General features: G+C 48.8%; 2 protein-coding genes across 6 annotated transcripts in view; one reads left to right on the top strand and one right to left on the bottom strand.

Moving 5' to 3' along the window:
* PAFAH1B1 (platelet activating factor acetylhydrolase 1b regulatory subunit 1) overlaps positions 1 to 6,768 on the top strand; it is a 37,667-nt gene extending 30,899 nt beyond the window's left edge. For 2 of the 3 annotated variants that reach the window (XM_074844761.1, XM_074844762.1), the window contains exons 9-11: positions 818 to 919; positions 1,568 to 1,724; positions 2,999 to 6,768. In XM_074844761.1, the coding sequence (XP_074700862.1) occupies positions 818 to 919; positions 1,568 to 1,724; positions 2,999 to 3,072 (333 nt within the window). In that variant the 3' untranslated portion in view covers positions 3,073 to 6,768. The remainder of the gene's footprint in view (positions 1 to 817; positions 920 to 1,567; positions 1,725 to 2,998) is intronic. The other variant, XR_012625714.1, reaches the window with a different exon arrangement.
* Positions 6,769 to 9,091: 2,323 nt separating this feature from the next.
* Positions 9,092 to 19,187, bottom strand: part of CLUH (clustered mitochondria homolog) — a 39,087-nt gene continuing 28,991 nt past the window's right edge. For all 3 annotated transcript variants that reach the window (XM_074845551.1, XM_074845550.1, XM_074845552.1), the window contains exons 17-26: positions 18,721 to 18,805; positions 17,957 to 18,110; positions 17,489 to 17,628; positions 17,300 to 17,380; positions 16,546 to 16,671; positions 15,967 to 16,088; positions 14,533 to 14,626; positions 13,662 to 13,796; positions 12,130 to 12,203; positions 9,092 to 10,951 (exon numbers count right to left, since the gene is read on the bottom strand). In XM_074845551.1, coding sequence (XP_074701652.1) covers positions 10,783 to 10,951; positions 12,130 to 12,203; positions 13,662 to 13,796; positions 14,533 to 14,626; positions 15,967 to 16,088; positions 16,546 to 16,671; positions 17,300 to 17,380; positions 17,489 to 17,628; positions 17,957 to 18,110; positions 18,721 to 18,805 — 1,180 coding nt within the window. In that variant the 3' untranslated portion in view covers positions 9,092 to 10,782. The remainder of the gene's footprint in view (positions 10,952 to 12,129; positions 12,204 to 13,661; positions 13,797 to 14,532; positions 14,627 to 15,966; positions 16,089 to 16,545; positions 16,672 to 17,299; positions 17,381 to 17,488; positions 17,629 to 17,956; positions 18,111 to 18,720; positions 18,806 to 19,187) is intronic.

Raw genomic sequence — 19,187 nt, forward strand, 5'->3', positions numbered from 1 at the left:
TGACACAGTGTAGAAGAAATGAGCTAGAAATTAACTCCAATTTCTGGTTAAAACCCCCCAAGTATATCTGTCTTGGCCTCTTCCTCAAAAAGGACACAAATCCCTAAGGGGAAGAGTAGATACACTGAAGACAGGGACTTGTCTAGTGATGGATTTTACAAATTATTTCTTGCATCCTTAACAGATCCTTATGATCTTGTAATTAAAGTAAATTCCAAAGGCTCACTCCCTTGCAGCAGTGGCTGTGTGGCGGTGCCTCCCGTGCCCTCTGCTGGTGTGAGCAGCTCTGTACAGCCCTTCCTGCGGGGCTTCACTGCATCAGGCACTTCAGGTTCTGGGAACCGAGTCTGTCCTCCGTACTGTGCATGATTACAAACAGAAATGAGTTCAGAGTAGGAGCTTTTCAAAAATTCTGAAACTTGCTTCGTTACTTTTTATGAAGAATGAGAACAGAGGTATGTCTGAACGTCATACCCTTGTCCTGAGGGGTCCGACTGAACCGTGCCTGCTCTCAGAAGAGGGTGTCTTGTAGTAGCCAACAGTGGATTCAGAGTAGTACTTGGCCTGGTGCATCAGCAGGACATACAGCCATTTCTTTTAACAGATTGTGTAATTCCTTTTATTTTGTTGCTTATTTCTCCTGATGTTAGTAACAAAATTCTCTGACTCTCAGCTTTGGCACTGCGTGTTTACTAGCTGTAAGCTGGCATACGGTCTTATTTTGCTACTAAGAAAGAGCTCTCGGAAGGGATCTGCTTCCTCCCTCCTCTTCCCCCCCCCCCCCATACGCCATAACTTAAACCATACTTTTCTATAGACTAAGAAGAGTGGCAAGCCTGGGCCTTTTCTGCTGTCTGGATCCAGAGACAAGACCATTAAGATGTGGGACATTAGCACTGGCATGTGCCTTATGACACTCGTAAGTTCACTGGTGTTTTTCTGGCAGTCACAGCTGCAGATCTAAAACTAGTTTTAAGGGGATGAATTATCTTACATGCTTATGTTTTCAAGAGAAGCCAGAGTTATTGAAATAAGACAAACACTGGAAATGCACGGTTTTAACGGCTTCTATAGTTCAGATTTTGTTGTTGGTAAGAAATGATAAGAATCAAAAAAATGCATAGTACAAATGCAGGAGTGCTGTGGTGTAGTTCCTGTGAGGACTAGCTTGGTTACAGAAATGCTGATAATCAGCTGAATTTTGTCTTGGGTAAAATGCTGTGCTCTTCCCCTGTGTGGGCCTTCCTGCGGGCCGTGGGCCTCTTCCCAGCGGGATTCAGGCTGGACTGGGTGTCCCTGCTGGGGGTGGGGAGCAGAATCAGTGCAGATCGCATGAGGACTTTTGTTTGTTTGCCTTCAAGGACAGGAACTCACATTGTTGGTAGTGCTGATAAAGATGTAATAATAGAAACTGAAGATAAACTTGGGAGTTGTGATGGGTTTTAGAAAGCCAGATGCAATCCTTGCGGGAGCAGCGCAGGGAGTCACTCCGTTTGCCGTAGCGTAAATCGTAGGCTGCTCAGCCTTACAGCCTGCACCTGCTCACTGATTTCTCCTTATGCACAAGGTGGGCCATGATAACTGGGTACGTGGCGTTCTGTTCCACTCTGGGGGAAAATTTATTTTGAGCTGTGCTGATGACAAGACTCTACGTGTCTGGGACTTCAAGAACAAGCGATGCATGAAAACCCTCAATGCGCACGAACACTTTGTTACCTCTTTGGGTATGTATTGCTCTGCAGTGCTTACTGCAAAGTGCAGAGCCACAGACAGATCTTTCTACATCTTCCCCAGCTGAAGTTGAGCACTGAGCTAGACACTCATGTTTGGATTCCAGTGAAGTTTTGTCCCATGTGTATTTTAATCAGATAAGGACAGATAGGAATTTCGAGTGTGCTGGATTTTTCCACTTCTCTTGCCACTGTTGCACACTGGATAAAGATGTTCACTGCCAGGGTGCTCTGGAGTGTGTAGACATCTGGGCACGCTGTATTGCCAATGCTTGCCGAGGGAGGGAAAAAAAAAAGAAAAAGGGGGGGGGGGGGGGCACAAAGCAAAACAGTCAGGAAAAAAATGTACTTTGAATTCCTGGGCATTCCTGGTTGGTCTTACCAGATCTTGGTAGACATCAGTTCCCCCTGCCCTGGCAAAACCCAACCCAACCCCTCCCTGTTCAGCAAAGCTAGCTTCGCTCTGGAGTCTGTGCTATTGTTCTTTTTTCTCTGTGTTCCTCTGGCAGTTGACAGCTTCTTCAGGGAAGCTGTGTGAGTTGGGTTAGGAGGGAACCTGGAAATGGCTACTGAGGTTTCCTGATCAAACTTGCAGGGCTAATCAAAATGCAGGGTTTCTGCCTTCACTCTGAAGTTGTTGGAGACAGCTGATCAGAGAGGGGGAAAGAAAAGTTACCAGTTGATCAGTCACGGGTTGACTGACCTTGGAATTGGCTGCTTCAGTTCACAGACCATTTGCTGAACCCTTTCCACACAGCAAGGCGTTTTGATTCCTCCTGGTTAAACTCACCAGTGCTGTCTGACCCAGCCCCAAACTGATTTGTGTGTATGAAATGTTTTGGCATCTCCTGAGGAACAGTACACTTCACATTTTTTTTAAGTAGTAGCTCACAGCTGTACTGTCTACAGCAAAAAGAAAAAGTCAAGTTTTTGACTTCTGATTCTTGAATACCTCTTACATGAAGTTCTGTCTGCTGGTAGTATTTAGCAGTTTTATCTGTTTGAGATGTTTGAACTCCTCTCTGTTATAACTTTGTCTTGATTTCTTTTCCATGAAAGCTCCTTTATAACTGAACTGAAAGTAGATTTTCATGCTTTACAAAATTCTTGCATGAGAGAATTTGCCTTCAGAACTACAGACGTGATGAGCTTTGAAATTTAGTCTTTGAGCTGGTAGAATTTTTTGGAAAAAGTAATGATATTCAGTCAGAGTGGAAAATACGGAACTTTTGGACTTGTTCTTAACATAAGCTTTTCTTTCCTCGCAGATTTCCACAAGACGGCACCGTATGTGGTTACTGGAAGTGTAGATCAAACAGTAAAAGTGTGGGAGTGCCGTTGATTGAATTCACATTTGACCCCTTTTTCCTCTGGATGCACTCAGATACCATGGTTACCCATTGAGCTCTGTTTAAATAAATATTGTCCTTTCATGTAAATTATTCTGGATGTAGATTGAGCTTATTAAATGTTACACACAAAGTATTCATGCATGGTGAATCCAAATTGTATACTGTAAATTTACATACGTTGTCTAGAAGTACCATAGGTTTAAGAACATGGGCTGGCATTGGTCACATCAGACCTAAGAAGGCAGAAGTTGGATAATTGAAATAGGGCACTTAACTGAATAGTTGACAGTGTCGTTCTATGTCGGATAATTATACCTGTTTTTCTTTCTGCTGTCTGTTGGTGCCTGAATTGGTGACCTCATTTGGGAAAAGTTTTGTAGGGCTCTTTCAGAAATGTGTATCTATGTAACATCACTTAAGTGTGCTTAATAAATCTTCTCTAAGAATACTAGATAATAAGGCTGCAATTCAGAATCTTCTGAACCTTATATGTAATTAATGGAAATTAATTAAACTCTGGAATATTTGTCATGAAACATTTGCCAAATCAACAGAATACACTTGTTTTGGCCTCCTATCACGCAAGGGTTGGTATATTTATATAACTAACTGTAAACCTGAAATAAGACAACAAATCTTAGTAGCAGCTGATGTGATAAATGTATTTATTTTTTATTTGGTCATTCAATGGTTAAGCTGTGCTGTTAAACTAAGTTTAAATGGTTTTTTTGTTTATTTTTTTTTTATGCTAGACGAACTTCCAGGAGGAGTTGTCCATCCCACTAGAATTTAGTGATCTGATTTCCCATAGAGCTGAATCTCCCAAATGACTGCCATGGTACAACTTGCTGTTTGCTTTCAGTGTGTGTTAGAGATGTGCAATTCCTATTACACAACAGGATCAAGTACATTTACTTCCCTCTTACTCACTTGCAGGAGGTTGGGGCGTACAAAGGTTTCTCAGTTTCTTTAGTGCCTCCTTGGAAACCCTTTTGAAAATGAGGTTGTGCTTACCTTGACAAGACAATGTGGCTTGAATAAAAACGTGCTGTGGTTTGCATATTGAGAAATATCTTGGGATACAGTATTTAAATGCTTTAAAGAAAGTGCTAAATACCTTGAGAATCAGATTATAATGAAAACAAAAGCACCATCAACAAAACAAAGTCCATCCGTGGGAATGATGCTATCAAGTAAACATTTAAAATCCAAACCAAATCCTATCAGCAAAACTAGCCCAGCTTGGTTATGAGTATTTATGTTGTTTGGTGTATACAATTTTTAATTTGGGTATCCCTGAAGTTACATATTTTGATCTGAAGTGAATGGAAATATTATAAATTAATATTTTAATCAGCATTTTTGTGACAAATTCCGTTGTAGATAACTAAGAATTACAATACTTATCAAACTAACCAGGTCTTTTTAAAAATCCACGTTAAAATGTACAATATAATGAAGTACCAGTCTGATGTTTTTAACAGGTGAATTTGTGCTTTATTTTATCTGTTTTGTTTAATACGTGGCTTTTAAAACTGTCCCTTTTAAAAAGAAGAATCCTTGACCAACGCAGGGTCGCTGGCGGGTGTCCGCAGTCAAGCGGTGAGGGGCGTGGGGTTAATTCCTCCCGTGGCCCACAGGAGGATCCCGCTGCTGGGGGGAGCTGCATTTGCTGCATTTCAGCACCGGGGCCTGGCCTCTGGGCAGGGGGGAGGAAGAGGAGTTCTGATGTGGGGTTGTGGAGCCAGTTTAAGATTCAGGCTAATCTCTTCAATCCAGTGGTTTATGTAACTTTCAGTGTGTGTTTCTGCAGTTAAGCATGCACAAATAAAGTATTTTTTTGTTTGTTAGCTGCTTGGACTGGAAAAATTTGCTGCTTTTTGTCCTATTTGAGAGTTCCAGATACACAGGTAGTACATCTTAAAATTCCTCGGTGCATCTGCAACTGTAAAGTAGCACATCTGTTTAGTTTCTGATAGGACCTATAAACTTTATTTAAGTATAAAAGTCAACCACACTCATGTACATAATTCATAAACATGAATGAGAAATTAAAGGTACCTATTAAGTGGAAGTTGTCTACTGCATTTTTTCCCTTTAGCATACCACTCTTTACAAGGACAGACAACTGAAGTCGTAAGCAGCATTTAATTGCTTGTGTGAAACGCTCCGCGAAGTCCTTCTGCGCTGCGGTTTGCAACCTTCTCCTTCAGTAAGCAGTGAGTGAATAATCTCAGGGATGGTCCTGGCCGGATCAAAAGGTAAAGCCCTGTGTAGACAAAAAAGTGAAAGCCGCAACACAGGAGTTGGGTCTGTGAGGGTTTCCTGCAGTGTCGCTCCCTGGTATCGCACTGTGTTGGACTTTTTCCACTATTTGCAATGTTTTCTGTCAGCTAATCCTGTGCCTTTCCTGTGATGATAAGTACAATAATGAGGTTACTGGTTTGGATTACAAAATAAATTTATTAGGGGGTTTAAGAGGTTCACTGCTGCTTTGCCACTTTCCTTACTAAAATTGGCATCGCTTAAAAATAACCATTTATAGACCATGTTACCAAATAGACAATACAGACTTTTTGGCTTAAAACCAGACAGACATTCCAGTGCCACACTAAGGTAACGTGCCCAGGAAGTCTTAGATGCATTCGAAAAAGTGCAACATTTATTGTGGTTTAGACATAATCTGGAAGTTGATGTTTTATAGCATCTTGCACTTTAGAAGATTTAAAAAAAAAAAAAACAAACCGTCCTGCTTTTGTGTATGGTGTGACCAATGATGTGCCCGGGGCACTAATTAAAAAGAAAAAAAAAAAAATCTAGTTGCTAGCAAGTTGTCCAAGGGCTGTGGAGCACTGTAGTATTTTGGAAGCTTTGGCTATAGACTCACCAAGCCCAGTCTACTTATACTGTCAGTACCCTGCTTCTCCTGTTTGCCTCCTCCTGTTTTTATGTGAACTGCCTGATAATATCACTCTTAAATAGCTTTTGACTTGCGTGAAAGCTATTTAAAAGAAAAAGATTATACTTTGTTTTTGTAGACAGTGGTGGCTTGATAATCCTTTTAATGATTTGAATATTAAAAAAAATTACTGAGTTGAGTGAAGGAAAAACGCACTTAGAATGAGTTATTTGCTGTCCAGCTGTACATAAAGTCCAGTGTATTTAAAAAAGTCAATACCGAGAATCTTCTAGCAAGAATCCGTGCATAAAAGGGTAGGGATGAACGTGTTCAGAGCGGGGAAGGTTGAGTTGGATTTACAAGTCACAACTGGATTTAACTGGCCTTTTTATCTTTCCACTGTGTCATGTAAGTAGCTGCTTTCTTGTCCTGCCTATCCCTCAGGCTTCCCCGAGTTCATTCTGAAGATAAGTTAGCAAAATCTTCAAGTTTTAGAAGTTGATCCTGACATTGACATGAAGGCAAACGTCGAATTTTTTCATAAGAGCAATGTTAGAGGTTGCAATTGGAGAAAACAGTTCCCAGGCTGTAGGAGTTAACTGAAGCTATTGACACAATTTAAAAAGAAAAAAAAAAATCAGTAAAGGAATGTATATAATACTGCTCTGTGTTTTACAGTAAGATTTGTTGCTCTCAGACTGTGTAAAACAAAATTTATTCATGTTTTCTGCATATTAAAAAAATCTTATTGTACCAATTGGTAAACTATTAAATGCATATAAAACTAGATGTGTTTTTGTTTCCTTGGATGCAAGAATTAAAACTTATTTTGAAAAAAGCTATTGGTGTTTCACCCTTCAGCTTTTGCTCCACCCCTGCTGCTCTTTAATTTAAGTTGTGCTTGCCTGAGGAAGTGTGAAGCTGTTTTAAGGCAGCTGGTTACAGCTGGACTGGTCGGAGGTTTTACTGGTTAAGACGGTGCAGGGAGGTTTTAGGAAAGGCTGTGTTTGGTAATCTGGTTCCGTCTTGAGTTTGTTAATCATGTTCTGTTGTCTCGGAGGCCGAGGGAGCCGGGCAGGCCCTGGCCAGAGCGGGTGTAGCCACCCTGGGGTTGGGGGCTGCTGCTGCTGGTTGTTCCGTGACCAGGTGCGTAGGAGGAGCCCCCACCCTCCCCACCCCGGGCCCAGCGCTGCCTTTTCCCCAGGTTTTTTTGGTTTTGGTGTTTTGGGGTTGGTTTTTTTCCCCCCTCACCTTGAACCCTGCTTCCCACCAGACCCAGTAAGAACCATTGTTTGGTGTTTGCTCGGTGGTGACGCTGGCAGGAACCCCCCGCTCTGTCCCAAGCAGGGCCCGGTGCAACGCGGGGAGCTGAGCCCCTGCAGGCTGGGGGGATGGTCTGTTTTCGTAGCGGTGTCTTGGTTGCTCTGTAGTTTGGTGGTTTTTGTTTTGGTTTTTTTTTTTTCTCTTGCTCCCTGTGATCCAGCCTTAACTGTCTCGAGTGCTGCTCACAAATGGGTCAGTGAACTGAAATGGAAATGTGAGTTTCATCACTGGTGGGAGATCAAGGCTGTGACCTTGACTGTGGCGTGGGGAGAGCGGCGCAAAGCTCCCGCCTATGCGGCTCCCGGGAAGCCTCTTGCACTGTTACTGGGTAGTGGGGACAGACCTGGGATGGCTTTGGGGGGAGATTGGCTTTTATTTGGGAAACCCAGCTGAATTTGGGAAAAGCGGCTGTGGGAAGGTGTGTCCTGGGGGGCGGTGGAAGGAGCTGCCTGCGCCTTCGCGAACAGAAGGGTGAGAGAAGGGACGTTCACCTGGGGGTTGCTGAGAGCAATGGGGGTAGTCGAAGAATTTCATTTTCCCTTTCAACCTCGTGCCTGTGCAGCGAGTGCCTTACGGAAAGCAGCTCTGCAAGGGGAGGGGACTGGTTTCCACCAGCTCTTTCCACTTTCAATAGAGCAGACTATTTTTCAGCAGACAGGGTTGAATATTTACAGGTATGGGTCTCTTGGTCAGTGCTGGAGGGAGAATTGGTTCAGCAGAGCAGGCTCCTCCCTGAGCAGCGCGACCCCTGAGCGCAGCCCAGGGTTTAACTGCTGATGGTGTGGTTTTACGCATGGTCCGGCCGCTGCCAGCACGTGCTGGAGATCCCCGTCTGCAAGGAGAGCAGGCAGGGTAAAACCAGTGTTATTTCTACGTGCCTCCTTCGGGGTTGCTGATGGTTTTAATCTTTCTCTGAAATAATTTTGTTTTGCTGCAGCTGATTCTCCCGGGCGGGACTAGTCGAGGGCCGGTGCTTTGCCGGGGAGTTAAATCCCGTCCGAGGCAGACGCGCGGAGGAGCTGAGGAGGTGGGATACGTGATACGATACCCACAGGGGGGTGAGTTGTCCCAGGCTGGTTCTGAACACCCACCCTCCTCCCACCCGGCTCAGCCCTCGGCCCCAGTTTGGGTCGGTTCGTCTACATTCATTTTTATTTAAGAACTTGTGAACCGAGTACCCAAGAACACCCCAGCCCGGAATGGTTGTTGTCAAACACAGCTATTTAACAACTCCGGTGGCACTGGAGCTGCGTTTGCACCCTTCAGCTTCATTTCCTGATTCCAAAAACCCAGAGGGCCCCTGTGCTCGGGAGGAAGCAGCTCCTGGCCCTTGCGCTGATGCGGTGCCTGCAGGCAGAGCGGGGCAGCTCTGGCCGCTCGGGGTTGTGACTCTGGTACTGATTTGTCACTTCATCTTTTGGAGGCAATTCCCTTGTGCCAGGGACGTGTCAGTGGAGGAGGAGGAGGAGGGTGCGCAGAGCAGAGGCAGCGTTAACTGTGAACTCTGCAGCAGGCTGAGGGGTCCCAGTGCCCGCAGCCCCTCGCCACTGGCCCCAGAGCTCTCAGTCTGCTGCTGCCCAGTTCAGGAAAATCACCCAGTGCCCGGGGAAGGGGAAACTGGGCCCAGAGAGCAAATACCTGCAGGGAGAGGAGAGCTCTGCAGCATGGGCTCGGGCCTGTCACAGCTGTTAAGGCCTCCAGCCCCGCTCCTCCCCGCTGGCTCCTGGATTCAGGGTATCCAACACCATGCACCCAACTGTAAAGAAACCAATAAATAAAGTACCTACAACAGTTTAAAAAGCTTTTAATGGACTGAAAGACACTAGTAAAAGAAAAATCTTGTAGGAAAGATGCACTGTAGTCATTTATTGATTGCTTTCCAGGAAATTCAGAATTTTTCTAATAGGAGCAAGTTCTTTCGCAGTCAGACTCCTCCTGTATTGTTGCCTCCCGCAGCGTGGAGGCTGCTCCCCTCCTTCCCTTCCCCCCGCTGAGAGTTACAGGGGACCGAGGGGACAGAGCCCAGGGACAGCGCTTGTTCTCCAGAAGGTCAGTAAAAGCAGCAACGCAAACGAGCAGGGGGTGCTACCCCCGACAGACAAGGCGTGAGACGCGACTCCTCTGCGGCCTAGCACAGGTTCTGCTGCAGCTCTTGGGAAAGGACATTCCACTCGGTCGGCAACCCCCGGCTGTGGCACGGGCCCTGCCTGATGGGGAGGGGACTCGGGGATGGGTTTAGTGGCACTGGCCAGGCCAGGGACGTCCATTGCCAGCAACGGAAGCGCCCCTGGCACCCCTCGCAAAGCCAGAGTGCAAAAACAGGAGTTTGGGGGGGAGGTGCCCTCGGTTTCAGTGCTGGGGCAATTTCAGGGTTTTATTGAAGCCCCTTCCCCTCCCCTGGGCTGTGGCAGGTTGGGGGAAATGAAGGACTATTCCAACCTGGTTGGACTTGCCCAGCCCATTAAAGCCCATTGGCTCCATGGTACAGTCACTCTTGCAGATGAGACCAAGGCCCCAGCTCTGACTTTTCCTCCCCTCTTTCCCCTCCCCTTTAATAGGGCCCCAATTTCCTGCTAAATCACTGTAGTTCAGACCTCATTTGATGCCCTCACCCCCTCTCCTAGGCACTGGGGTTTCCATCGCAATGGAAGTTTGTGCGCTTTGAACATCAAGCCCTCACTCTTTGGATACAGTATCCCAAGTTACTCAGCTGCAAGCGGAGCAGAGGTGGAACTGTGAGTATCATATATATATCTCTCTATATATATCTCTATCTATATCTTTACCTTGAAAATTAGACTGTGAATGTTACAAAACCCCACTGAATTGCCGAACTGCCAACCAAAAGTAGAAAAAAAATGGTTAAAGGAATCCAATGGCTATATCCTGATGTAGAAAATGCTGTACATTCCCCCATTCCACACACGTTACAGGCTTCAGGCATCTGAGCGATACAAATATGGCTGCTTCGTTTTCCTTAGCACAACTCAGGGAGTGACTGGGGGGAAAATAAATCTTTTGGCTTGGAATCCACGTTTTACAAGAACGCTGAGCAGTGGCTGGGCTGGTTTTGTACTGTTTGAGCAAAGCCGTGTCCTTAGTCAACATAAAAATGACCTGAGAAATGTTACATACCTCCAGACAGTCCATTTGGAATTCATATGTACAAAGTAGAAATAACTGATGCTACGCGCACACACACGACACCGACACACACACGGGCAGGGCAGCCTCGGGCTGCGCTCACCTAGGCTGGGCCTTGCGTATGCTGCTGCCTCCTGGCCCCTTCCCCTCCGCGGGGCAGACCCAAGCTCAGTCAGACAGATTACATTTCTCAGATTAGTTCTTTGCATTGTGTATTAATTGTACCAGTGCAATAACATTGTCAAAAAAGGAGGAGCTGCTCCAGGGGCGTCCGAGACCCTGGGTCAGATTCAGAAAAGGGTGGTTTAAACTTTTTTTTTAAGCGAGGTACACATTAAGCAGAGCTCTGTGTTAAGGGGAGCGCAGCAGAAGGCATGCTTGGCTCAGCCTCTTTCTCCTCCACAGCTTTGTCCTCTGGTTCCAGCTGTTCACCACTTTTTATGCTTTCCTGGAGCTGCTGGCGTCGCTGCACCTCTGCTTTAAGGTTCTCCAAGTCTTTTTGGCTGAAGGGCAAAGCAGGAAGGGTAGCAAACATTAGAGGGGCTTTAGGCACAGTGTGAAGCACCTGGACAAGGTCCTGATCAACAGCAGAGGAAACGCTCCTCACCCTCCTCCTGCCGGGCCCTGGGTGTCTCGACCATCCCCCAGCCAGGCTGGGTGCTTCCTGTGCCTTTTGGCTTTGAACCAAGCGGCTCCAGGCCATCACCCCTCGGTGGCCACTGCCTGGGTCCAGGCAGCCTCCGGCTGCTTCTGGGGAATTTCTACCCTCAGGGATTATTTACAGCTTTAGAAGAATCTTTTTCCCCCACCACCCCAATCAAATTTTCAACTGAAAAGTCTAACAGACAATTTATAATGAATGAAAAAAAAATTTAAGAGTACTGCTGCTTAGAGTGGTCTTAAAGATAATGATGATAATCAGGGTGAGCATTATGGTCTTGGGTCTTGTTCGTTGTAAAAAAATCCTGGGGAGCTGGGGGAGGAAAACCCCCAGGAGGTGCTGAAAGCCACAACCCTGCTAAGGAGCCTCGTCCACAGGAGAGCAGGTCCTGCCCCTCACAGCCCAGCCCCGCTCACTCCATCTCTCCTGGGCAGAGACCAGCAACTGCTTCAACCCCCACCCGCTCCACCAACAGCTGAAGGAGCTGAACGAAGCCTCGATCCCTTTGCTGCCAGGGCGAGGGGCTGAGAACAGGCCACGAGGGCAGCTCCTGGCTGCCTGCGGAGCTGCCCAGGCCCTCGTCCTCTGGCGCATCAATCTCCCAGGAAACCTGCCCAATCTCCTCTGGCTTTGCAGAGCTTGTGGGGGTTTGTTGGAGCAGATCCCTGCTGCAAGCTCAAGGTCACAGTTCAGAAAGAGCCATGTTCCTCCAAGTGGGAGGGTTTTAGCACCATTGACGGTGTCCTTGGGCAAACCTTAATGTCCCTTTGGAAGTGTTCAGGAGTGCAGGGGACCCAACACCTTCAAAAGGCAATTTTTGTGCAGCAGTGACAATTTCTATCATTATTTGCGTAGTGCTGCCTGAAGAGCAGAGGTCCCCAACATCACTGGAAGCTCCACAGTTTGGGTCAGTGACAAGGCAAAGGGAAGCACCGGGTCTGAGCCATCTTGGGAACAAAGATAATACAAAAAGACCAACTACTCTATTTCTAACAGTACAACCCGCAGGGATCACTCTACCTTAGTGGAATGAAGAGAATTCCATTGATAATGTTGAGCTGCTCCAGGACACTGGCCATACTGGGAGCTGTGAACTACAGCGTAAGAGAAAAAAAGCTTTAAAAGTCAAAACCCAGACACCACTTACCAACAGGGGTGGGGGAGTGAATTGGAGGGTAAAGGTAAAACTCATAGGCTGAGATAAAAACAATTTAACAATTGAAATAAAATTAAAATAATGATGATGATGATAATGATAATAAAAAAAATACAAACAAGTCATGCACAATGCCATTGCTCAGCACCCCCCCGACTGATGCCCAGCCCCTTCCCCGCCAGCAAGCCCAGAGAAGAGGAAATCCAGAAACTGCAGTCCCGGGGAAGAGCGCGCACAGCTTCCAGCCAACCCTCACTGACACACCAAGCAGGACGTTGTACAGCTGGAATATTCCCCTGGCCAGTTTGGGGCCGGTGCACTGGCTGTGCTCCCCCCAGCTTCTTGTGCACCCACACAGGGGCAGGACACGAGGAGTTGGAAAGTCCTTGATCTCTGAGCAATAACTAAAAACATCAGTGTACTGTCAACATTCTTCTCATACCAAATCCCACACTGAATCCAAAACACAGCACTATTCTGGCTGCTAAGAAGAAAAATTAGCTCTGTCCCAGCTGAAACCAGGATGTGTGCTAGTGTAAGGTGGCATAATTCATATTTTCTACCTCTCTACCCATAAATTGAAAAGCAGCATCTAGAGGTGCCCAGCCAGTCCCTGTGGGCAACCTCCCCTCTGAACTCTGTGGGACTTCAGCTAAATACAGATCAGGTCAAAGTGTGTTAGTTTGCGGTGGGTTTTTTTTTTCCCCCCTTCAAGTGCTATAACCAGGGTAACAACCTTTGTTACTGTTTTATGGGTCTGAGCCTCTCAGCTGGATGCTAGTTCCTGGACTTGACCATTTACTTGACTGCAGGTCCTTACATTCAGCTCACTCTGCAGTAAACTCCTCAGTTCCCCTTCTCCGCAGTGAGAAGAAAACCCAACAGCTCCCAGAGAGCACGGCCCTGCTCTGCCCCTTCTGCCAGGCGCTCCCCTCACCGTGCCGGGGGGGGTTCAGCCCAATCTGCTCCTGCTCTGGTCCCCCACGGCCTCCCCACGCCACAGAATCCTTGGCAGGAGAACAAAGCGCCCGGTGAAAGACGACAGCGGGGTTTTTTGGGTTTGGGTTTTTTTTTTTTTTTTAGGATGAGGAAACTGAAGCGCTTTGGGATTGAGCAACCTGCCTGTAGCCGTGACTCAGCCCAGGGGCAGGTCTGCACGTAGGCACCCCCGGCTCCCACACCCCCCGCTGCCCAGCGCCTCCTTCCCCGGCCAGGCTGTGCCCCAGCCCGGAGCCGCTCCGCCGGGAAGCGGAGGGGACACGCTCGGTCCACACTGGTGGCACCACATCAGCCATTGCCACCTCCCGAGCTGGCAGTGAACACACACACACACACACACATCCCTCCAGAGCAAACCTCCGCCCCACGGCAAGCGCTCGCATGGCGCCGAGGTTACCTTCAGCGGCATGATGTTCGCGTTGGAGCCGTTCTTGTAAATCTCGTTCATTGTGCGTTGAAGAGCGACGGCTTGCTGAGTCAGGTATTTCAAGTACTCTGAGCTCTCTTTGGTCTTTTCGTGGTGTTCTCCGAGCTAAGCAGAAAAAAAGGGAGGGAAGGAAAAAAATAAGGTACAACATTACCAGTGAGAACAGGACCCAAACCAGGGTGCACTGCTAGTCCCTGCTGGCCCAACATCCTCACAGAAACTCAAGAGCTGAATTTCACCTGCCTTGGCATTCAAAAAACAAACACACAGATTCCTCTAGGAGCCTCGTTAAGGTGACACATTCCCATCGAGTAGCAGCACGTTCGTGGGGTGAGTGGCATTCCCCCTGCTGGGCCGTGCTGCCGGCCGGGGCCGCGGCGCTGAATCACTGTGGACGTGCTGAGGCAGAGCCCGGGCTGAGGTGGAGGTTTCAGCGAGGGCTGCGAGCGGGGAAAGGTGTTGCCCATGGAACAGCTCAACTACCAAACGCCTTTGGAACTGGTGTTTAAAAGGCAGGTGGTGCAAAAAGCCTGAAGAACAGACCGGTTCGTTCAGGGCCCTGCCAGGACACGGGGCCAAGCTGCCAACAGAAGTTTCTGTCCGGCGATGTGTATAGCAAGAAGGAACTTGCAGGAAGGCCACTCAAAGACTTTTGGCATAAAAGCATCAATTATTGTACAGGGCAGCAGTTCTGCCCCGTCCCTCAAAAGCCGATTCCCGGACGCCTGCTCCGAGCCATCTGTGGCAAAGGCCTCCCCGAATTCCCAGCCGAGGCACTGTTCCGCAGCCGTCGGGCTCGTTTCCAGCGACACGGCGCAGCCCAGCAGCACGTGCTGCTCACCTGGTTTTTGTAGATGGTGTAGCCTTCCTTCTCGTGCTGCAGAGCGGACCGGAATTCTGCTTTGCTCTCATACACTCGGGCTACCAAGTGGTGGCTGAGGGAAGGAAAAAGGGTTGAGAGGTGCTTTTGTGGAGCAGAAACGTTTCTGTGCCACAGCACGACTGTAACATCACAGCGTTCAGGTTGGAGGCCCCAGTCAGTGTGAGACAGAACTGGACTCTGACACAGCACCCTGGAAGCTGCTGCTCCCCACCCCACCTGGGGTGAATATACTACACTGATTTGGGTCAGATTCTGTTGAAATGCTGAGAAGTGACCTCCAGAAGTAAAGACTTAACTGGGGTGTTTTTTCTCCTGCACCCAGGCAAGTTGAAGGCCACAGCAGTGAACTGAAGGGAGGCAGCACCCTTCAAAAAAAGGTCTTTGTGTTTCTTAGAAAGCAAACATGGGAATTACTTGATTATTCACATACACAATAAAAAAAAAAAAAATCTTCCTGCACAGAAACAACCAAAGCTGTGGCAGAGCTGGGACCCAAGTTACCTGGGCTCTTTCCAGCTGGGAGAGCTGCCCTGGCCTGGCCTCTGCTCCCTTGGCATTTCTGGAATCAAAGAAAAATTCCTGGTTTTGGCAGTGTTACCCTGTGGGAGGCGATGAATCTCATCAAGCATCCCTGGGCTACTAAGGGAAGGCAAGATGCCTTCTGCAGAATGCATATCCATCAACTCCCGGAAAACAAATCAGACTCTTGCGGGTGCTTAATAAGATTTATTTTCACCCTGACAAAGAGCAGATGGGTTGCAATGTGGTACTAGTAATTAGGAGTGGGCCACTGCTTGGTTGACAGCGAGCCAGGTCTGCGTTCAAGGGCAGTGCTAGAGCAGCGAAGAGCAGTGGGTGCTTCCTAAAGGTGCTGACTGCTCACAGCTCCCTTGGAAACACAGGGAAGCCGCTCAGTATTTTATTCAAATACAAGGCTTTATGGTAAAGGACAAAAGCAAATTATATGCTTCTCAAAGAGAGCTCCCTGAGGGCTGCAACAATTAAATACAAGTGTTTACACTGGGAGACTGGGACAATACGTAATTACATTAGCCTTGCCCTCCGACCTTCAGTAAAAAAATGTATGTGGAGAGTGAGAGTCCACAAGGACCAGGGTCATCCTGACAGATTTTTGGGGCAACCAGCATTACAGCAGACCCCACAAATCACTGTAAGAACGGGGGATTTCTGTCTTTGAGACAGCAAACTCAGAAGCTGCACCATGATCCTCCTCCCTCACGCAGCCCAGCAGTCCCAAGGAGTCAGCGCTGGGACGAGCCCCAGTCCCCCATTGCAGAGGCTGCAGCCGGACACGGCCCCCGCGAGCGCGTGGTGAACGTCCTCCCTCTCCGAGGGCGCGGTGACCCAGCCCCGCGCTCCACCCTGCCTCACCTTAGTGCAACTTTCAAAGACTTGGAGCCGTGATACTTGGAGCTGATGGCCAGCGCGTTCTCCAGGAACCGGAGGGACAGGTCATACTCCATAACCCCGTGGAGCACCAGGCCGATGTTGTTCTGCACAGAGAAGTCCCGCGGGCGTTGGGGACGCAAACGCAAAGCATGTGCCTACTGCTGCCCAGGTACCACCCCCTGCTGCTGGAAAGGCCCCATGGGGATCTCTACAGCACGTGCCACGAGACCATTCCCCCCTCGGGAGCTCAGTCCTATCGAGCCAGGCAAGAGAGAGAGAAGGAGCTGCCTCTGGTTTAAGCGAGGGCAGCAAGAACAGGCTGAATGAGGGAATTTGCCCAAGGACTGCAGGCGCTCGAACCCACGGCTCCAGTGCCCCAGCGCAGAGCTCCAGGCTGACCTTCCCAGCCGTTCTTCCCCTTCTTCTAATGGCACTAACTGGGAGTAACCCAGGCAGGAAAAAGCACCTAAACATTTACTGTAAATAGCCAGCACCGGGGGCATTTTAAAGGCCAAGAGATTTCTTAGTCTTCAAGCTTCTAATCTCCAAAAGATTACTTACATCTAAAAGCGCCATTTCTGGGTGATCCTCCCCAAATACCAACAGCATGAGGTAGCGTGCGCGGTACAGCAAGTTCAGGGCTGTGGAGAGTTGGCTGTTTGCAAAGCAGTACAAAGCCAGGTGCATCTGTAACACAAGCAGCAACCCAGCATTAACAGCTTTTACTTACCACTCTGTAAAGCAAACTCCTCTCTTTTCTCCTCCTTTCCTCAGCTGCACACAAATAAAAACGTCTCCCTTTACAGTTAAAAAGGATTTCAGCCACTGTGAAAAGCCCAGGCCTGCTGGCTGATTCACAGCTCCACGGAGGCATCGCATCAGACAGCACCAAGGAAGCCAAAGTGTTTCATTTCAGTTTCCCTTGTGCACCTCAAGGAATATTTCAAAACTGACCTGTGTGTGTATGATGCTCTGATTGCACTTTGGGAGGGATTCTTTATTTTTCTTCATTTTTGACATAAGCCCAGGGCAAAAGCCAGCAGAATTAATGAACATAAATAAACATTCCACAGACAAAACCTCCAAATTCTAAACTAAGTAGGACCATGCAGGACGCTTTTAACACAAATCCTGAGGTATTTGGTTTGCAAAATCCTAAGATACAAAACTTCTGATGAAAGTGAAGGATTCTGGGAAGAAGGCTGCAGAGGGGAGGAGAACTGCAACTGCTCTCCAGACGCAGACACGAGTTAAGGCTCACAGTCTCCAGGCGGACACACGAGGTGCTGCCTCTCCCCCAGCACCCCGTACTCACGTATTCTTGAATCGTGTTGGGGTGCTCGATACCCAGGACCCTCTCGCTCATTAGCACCGCTTTCTGCTGATTACTTAAGGCCTAAAGAGAACAGAAGAGCCAAGAGCACGTCACACAGTGCCGTGTGCTTGAGCAAGCACGGGGAAAGGCTGAGAGGACTAACTGGACCCTGCCCAAGCCCTCACTCACCTCTGAATAATCTCCCATGATATAGTTGAGACGAGCTAGCAGCCGCAGGCAGGCACAGATTTCTACATGCATAGCACCATACACATTGTTGAACAAGTTTAAGGCTTCATTGATGAGCTCACAGCCCTCCTTCAAGAAACCTGAAAGAAGTTATTTACGTATGGACATTAACTAACCCCTCGTGGTACTGGGGAAGCGCGTTCAAGTGACCAGTGGTGGTGGTGCAGCCGTAGGTCACTGCCTATGTGAGGACTAAAACCTGGAAGGAAATTGCTGCCCTGTGCCCATCTGTGTCCATCGCTGGTACCTTTACAGCAGGGGGGGTTCAGATGGTCCTGAAGACCCCGATTCTCCACCAAAAGGGGTGGGGAGGTTCATCACTGCAGGGCAGTGGGCTGTGCCACACACCCCCTGCTCCCCCTTCTACCAGCGGCCGCCCCAAGAGGCAGAGGCCTGCTGGGTCTGTACCTTGCTGAACCTTTGCTTGCCCGCTCTGGAAGAAGTGGAAAGCATCGGAGGCTTTGGGGTTCACGTGCTTCACTACGGGGAAGATGTTGAGAATATCCTCTTCCGTGAAGGTGGGCTTGTGCCTGCTGTCGAAGTTGTACTCTTTCAGCAGTATCTGGAGGAACCAGAAAGACCAGAGGTCACAGTCCCCACCGGCACAGGCAAGAAAAGGAGAAAATGAGCCTTGAATTCTGCATGGGATTCACAGCCCAAACATCTCCTGTACCACTGCCTGGGGACAGAGCTGGGCAAGAGGGCACGTGTAGGCCACACCACGCGTGCGCGGCCGAACGGCACCGCAGTGCCAGTGCTGGAGCCCCGGCAGAGGAACCCCGTCCAGCCCAACTCCCCCAGACAGCGCTGTGGGGAGGGAAACCCCCCATTCTTCAAGCGAGGAGAGCTCCGGAGTCCTGCTCTGCCCACAGAGCTGCTCCTCTCTGGGTGGGGAGTATGTGTGCACAGGAGCCTCCGTCAGGTTTGTCACAGAGCTACGGGAATCACGTTCGGGCCGGCGGATCTTCCCAGGGAGACACACAGCAAGTTCACCCTCAAAGGGAACCAGATCAGAAACCCCTTTCCCCGGGGCTGGAGCCTGTATTCCCAGACTAACACCACAGAGACCTCGAGGGGCTCGCAGCGCCTGCCAAGGGCTGCCCGGGCGAAGCAGCCTGCGCTTACTGCGCGCGTCTGAGCCAAACACGACGGGGAAGGGATGGGGATCTCACCTGGACTCCAGTTTTGAGGGAGATTTCACGAAGCAGGGTGATTTTCTGTAGATTATACACTTCAGCTGCTTGGTCAGCATTCTCACTGCAAAAAGCAGAGGCACGCTTCAGCTCTCAGGTGAGGCTCTGCTCAAGGGCATCGCTGCGCCGCGTGTGTCCCCTGCAGCCAGGCACTGACCGAACCCCGACGCTACAGTGGATGGGAAGGGCCTGCCAAGGCTTACAGAGGTGCCCAACAGTACTTTTTACTGACATCCTCTGAGTTTCTCCTCAAAGCTCACTGCAGAGTTTAGGCGAGAGCCTGAACACCTTCAGCTCCTGGTAGCGGGAGCTGTCCCCAGCAGGAGGGGACACCTGCCCATTTAGCCAACTAGTCATGGCTCTTCTCTCGGGTCACTTGTGCTCCTGGTTTAACACTCACTATCTGCACCCTCCAGCAGCCTAATTCACCGTCTGTTTCAGATCCA

This window comes from Strix aluco, chromosome 19 (assembly GCF_031877795.1).
Source record: "Strix aluco isolate bStrAlu1 chromosome 19, bStrAlu1.hap1, whole genome shotgun sequence".
NCBI classification, from domain to species: Eukaryota; Metazoa; Chordata; class Aves; order Strigiformes; family Strigidae; genus Strix; species Strix aluco.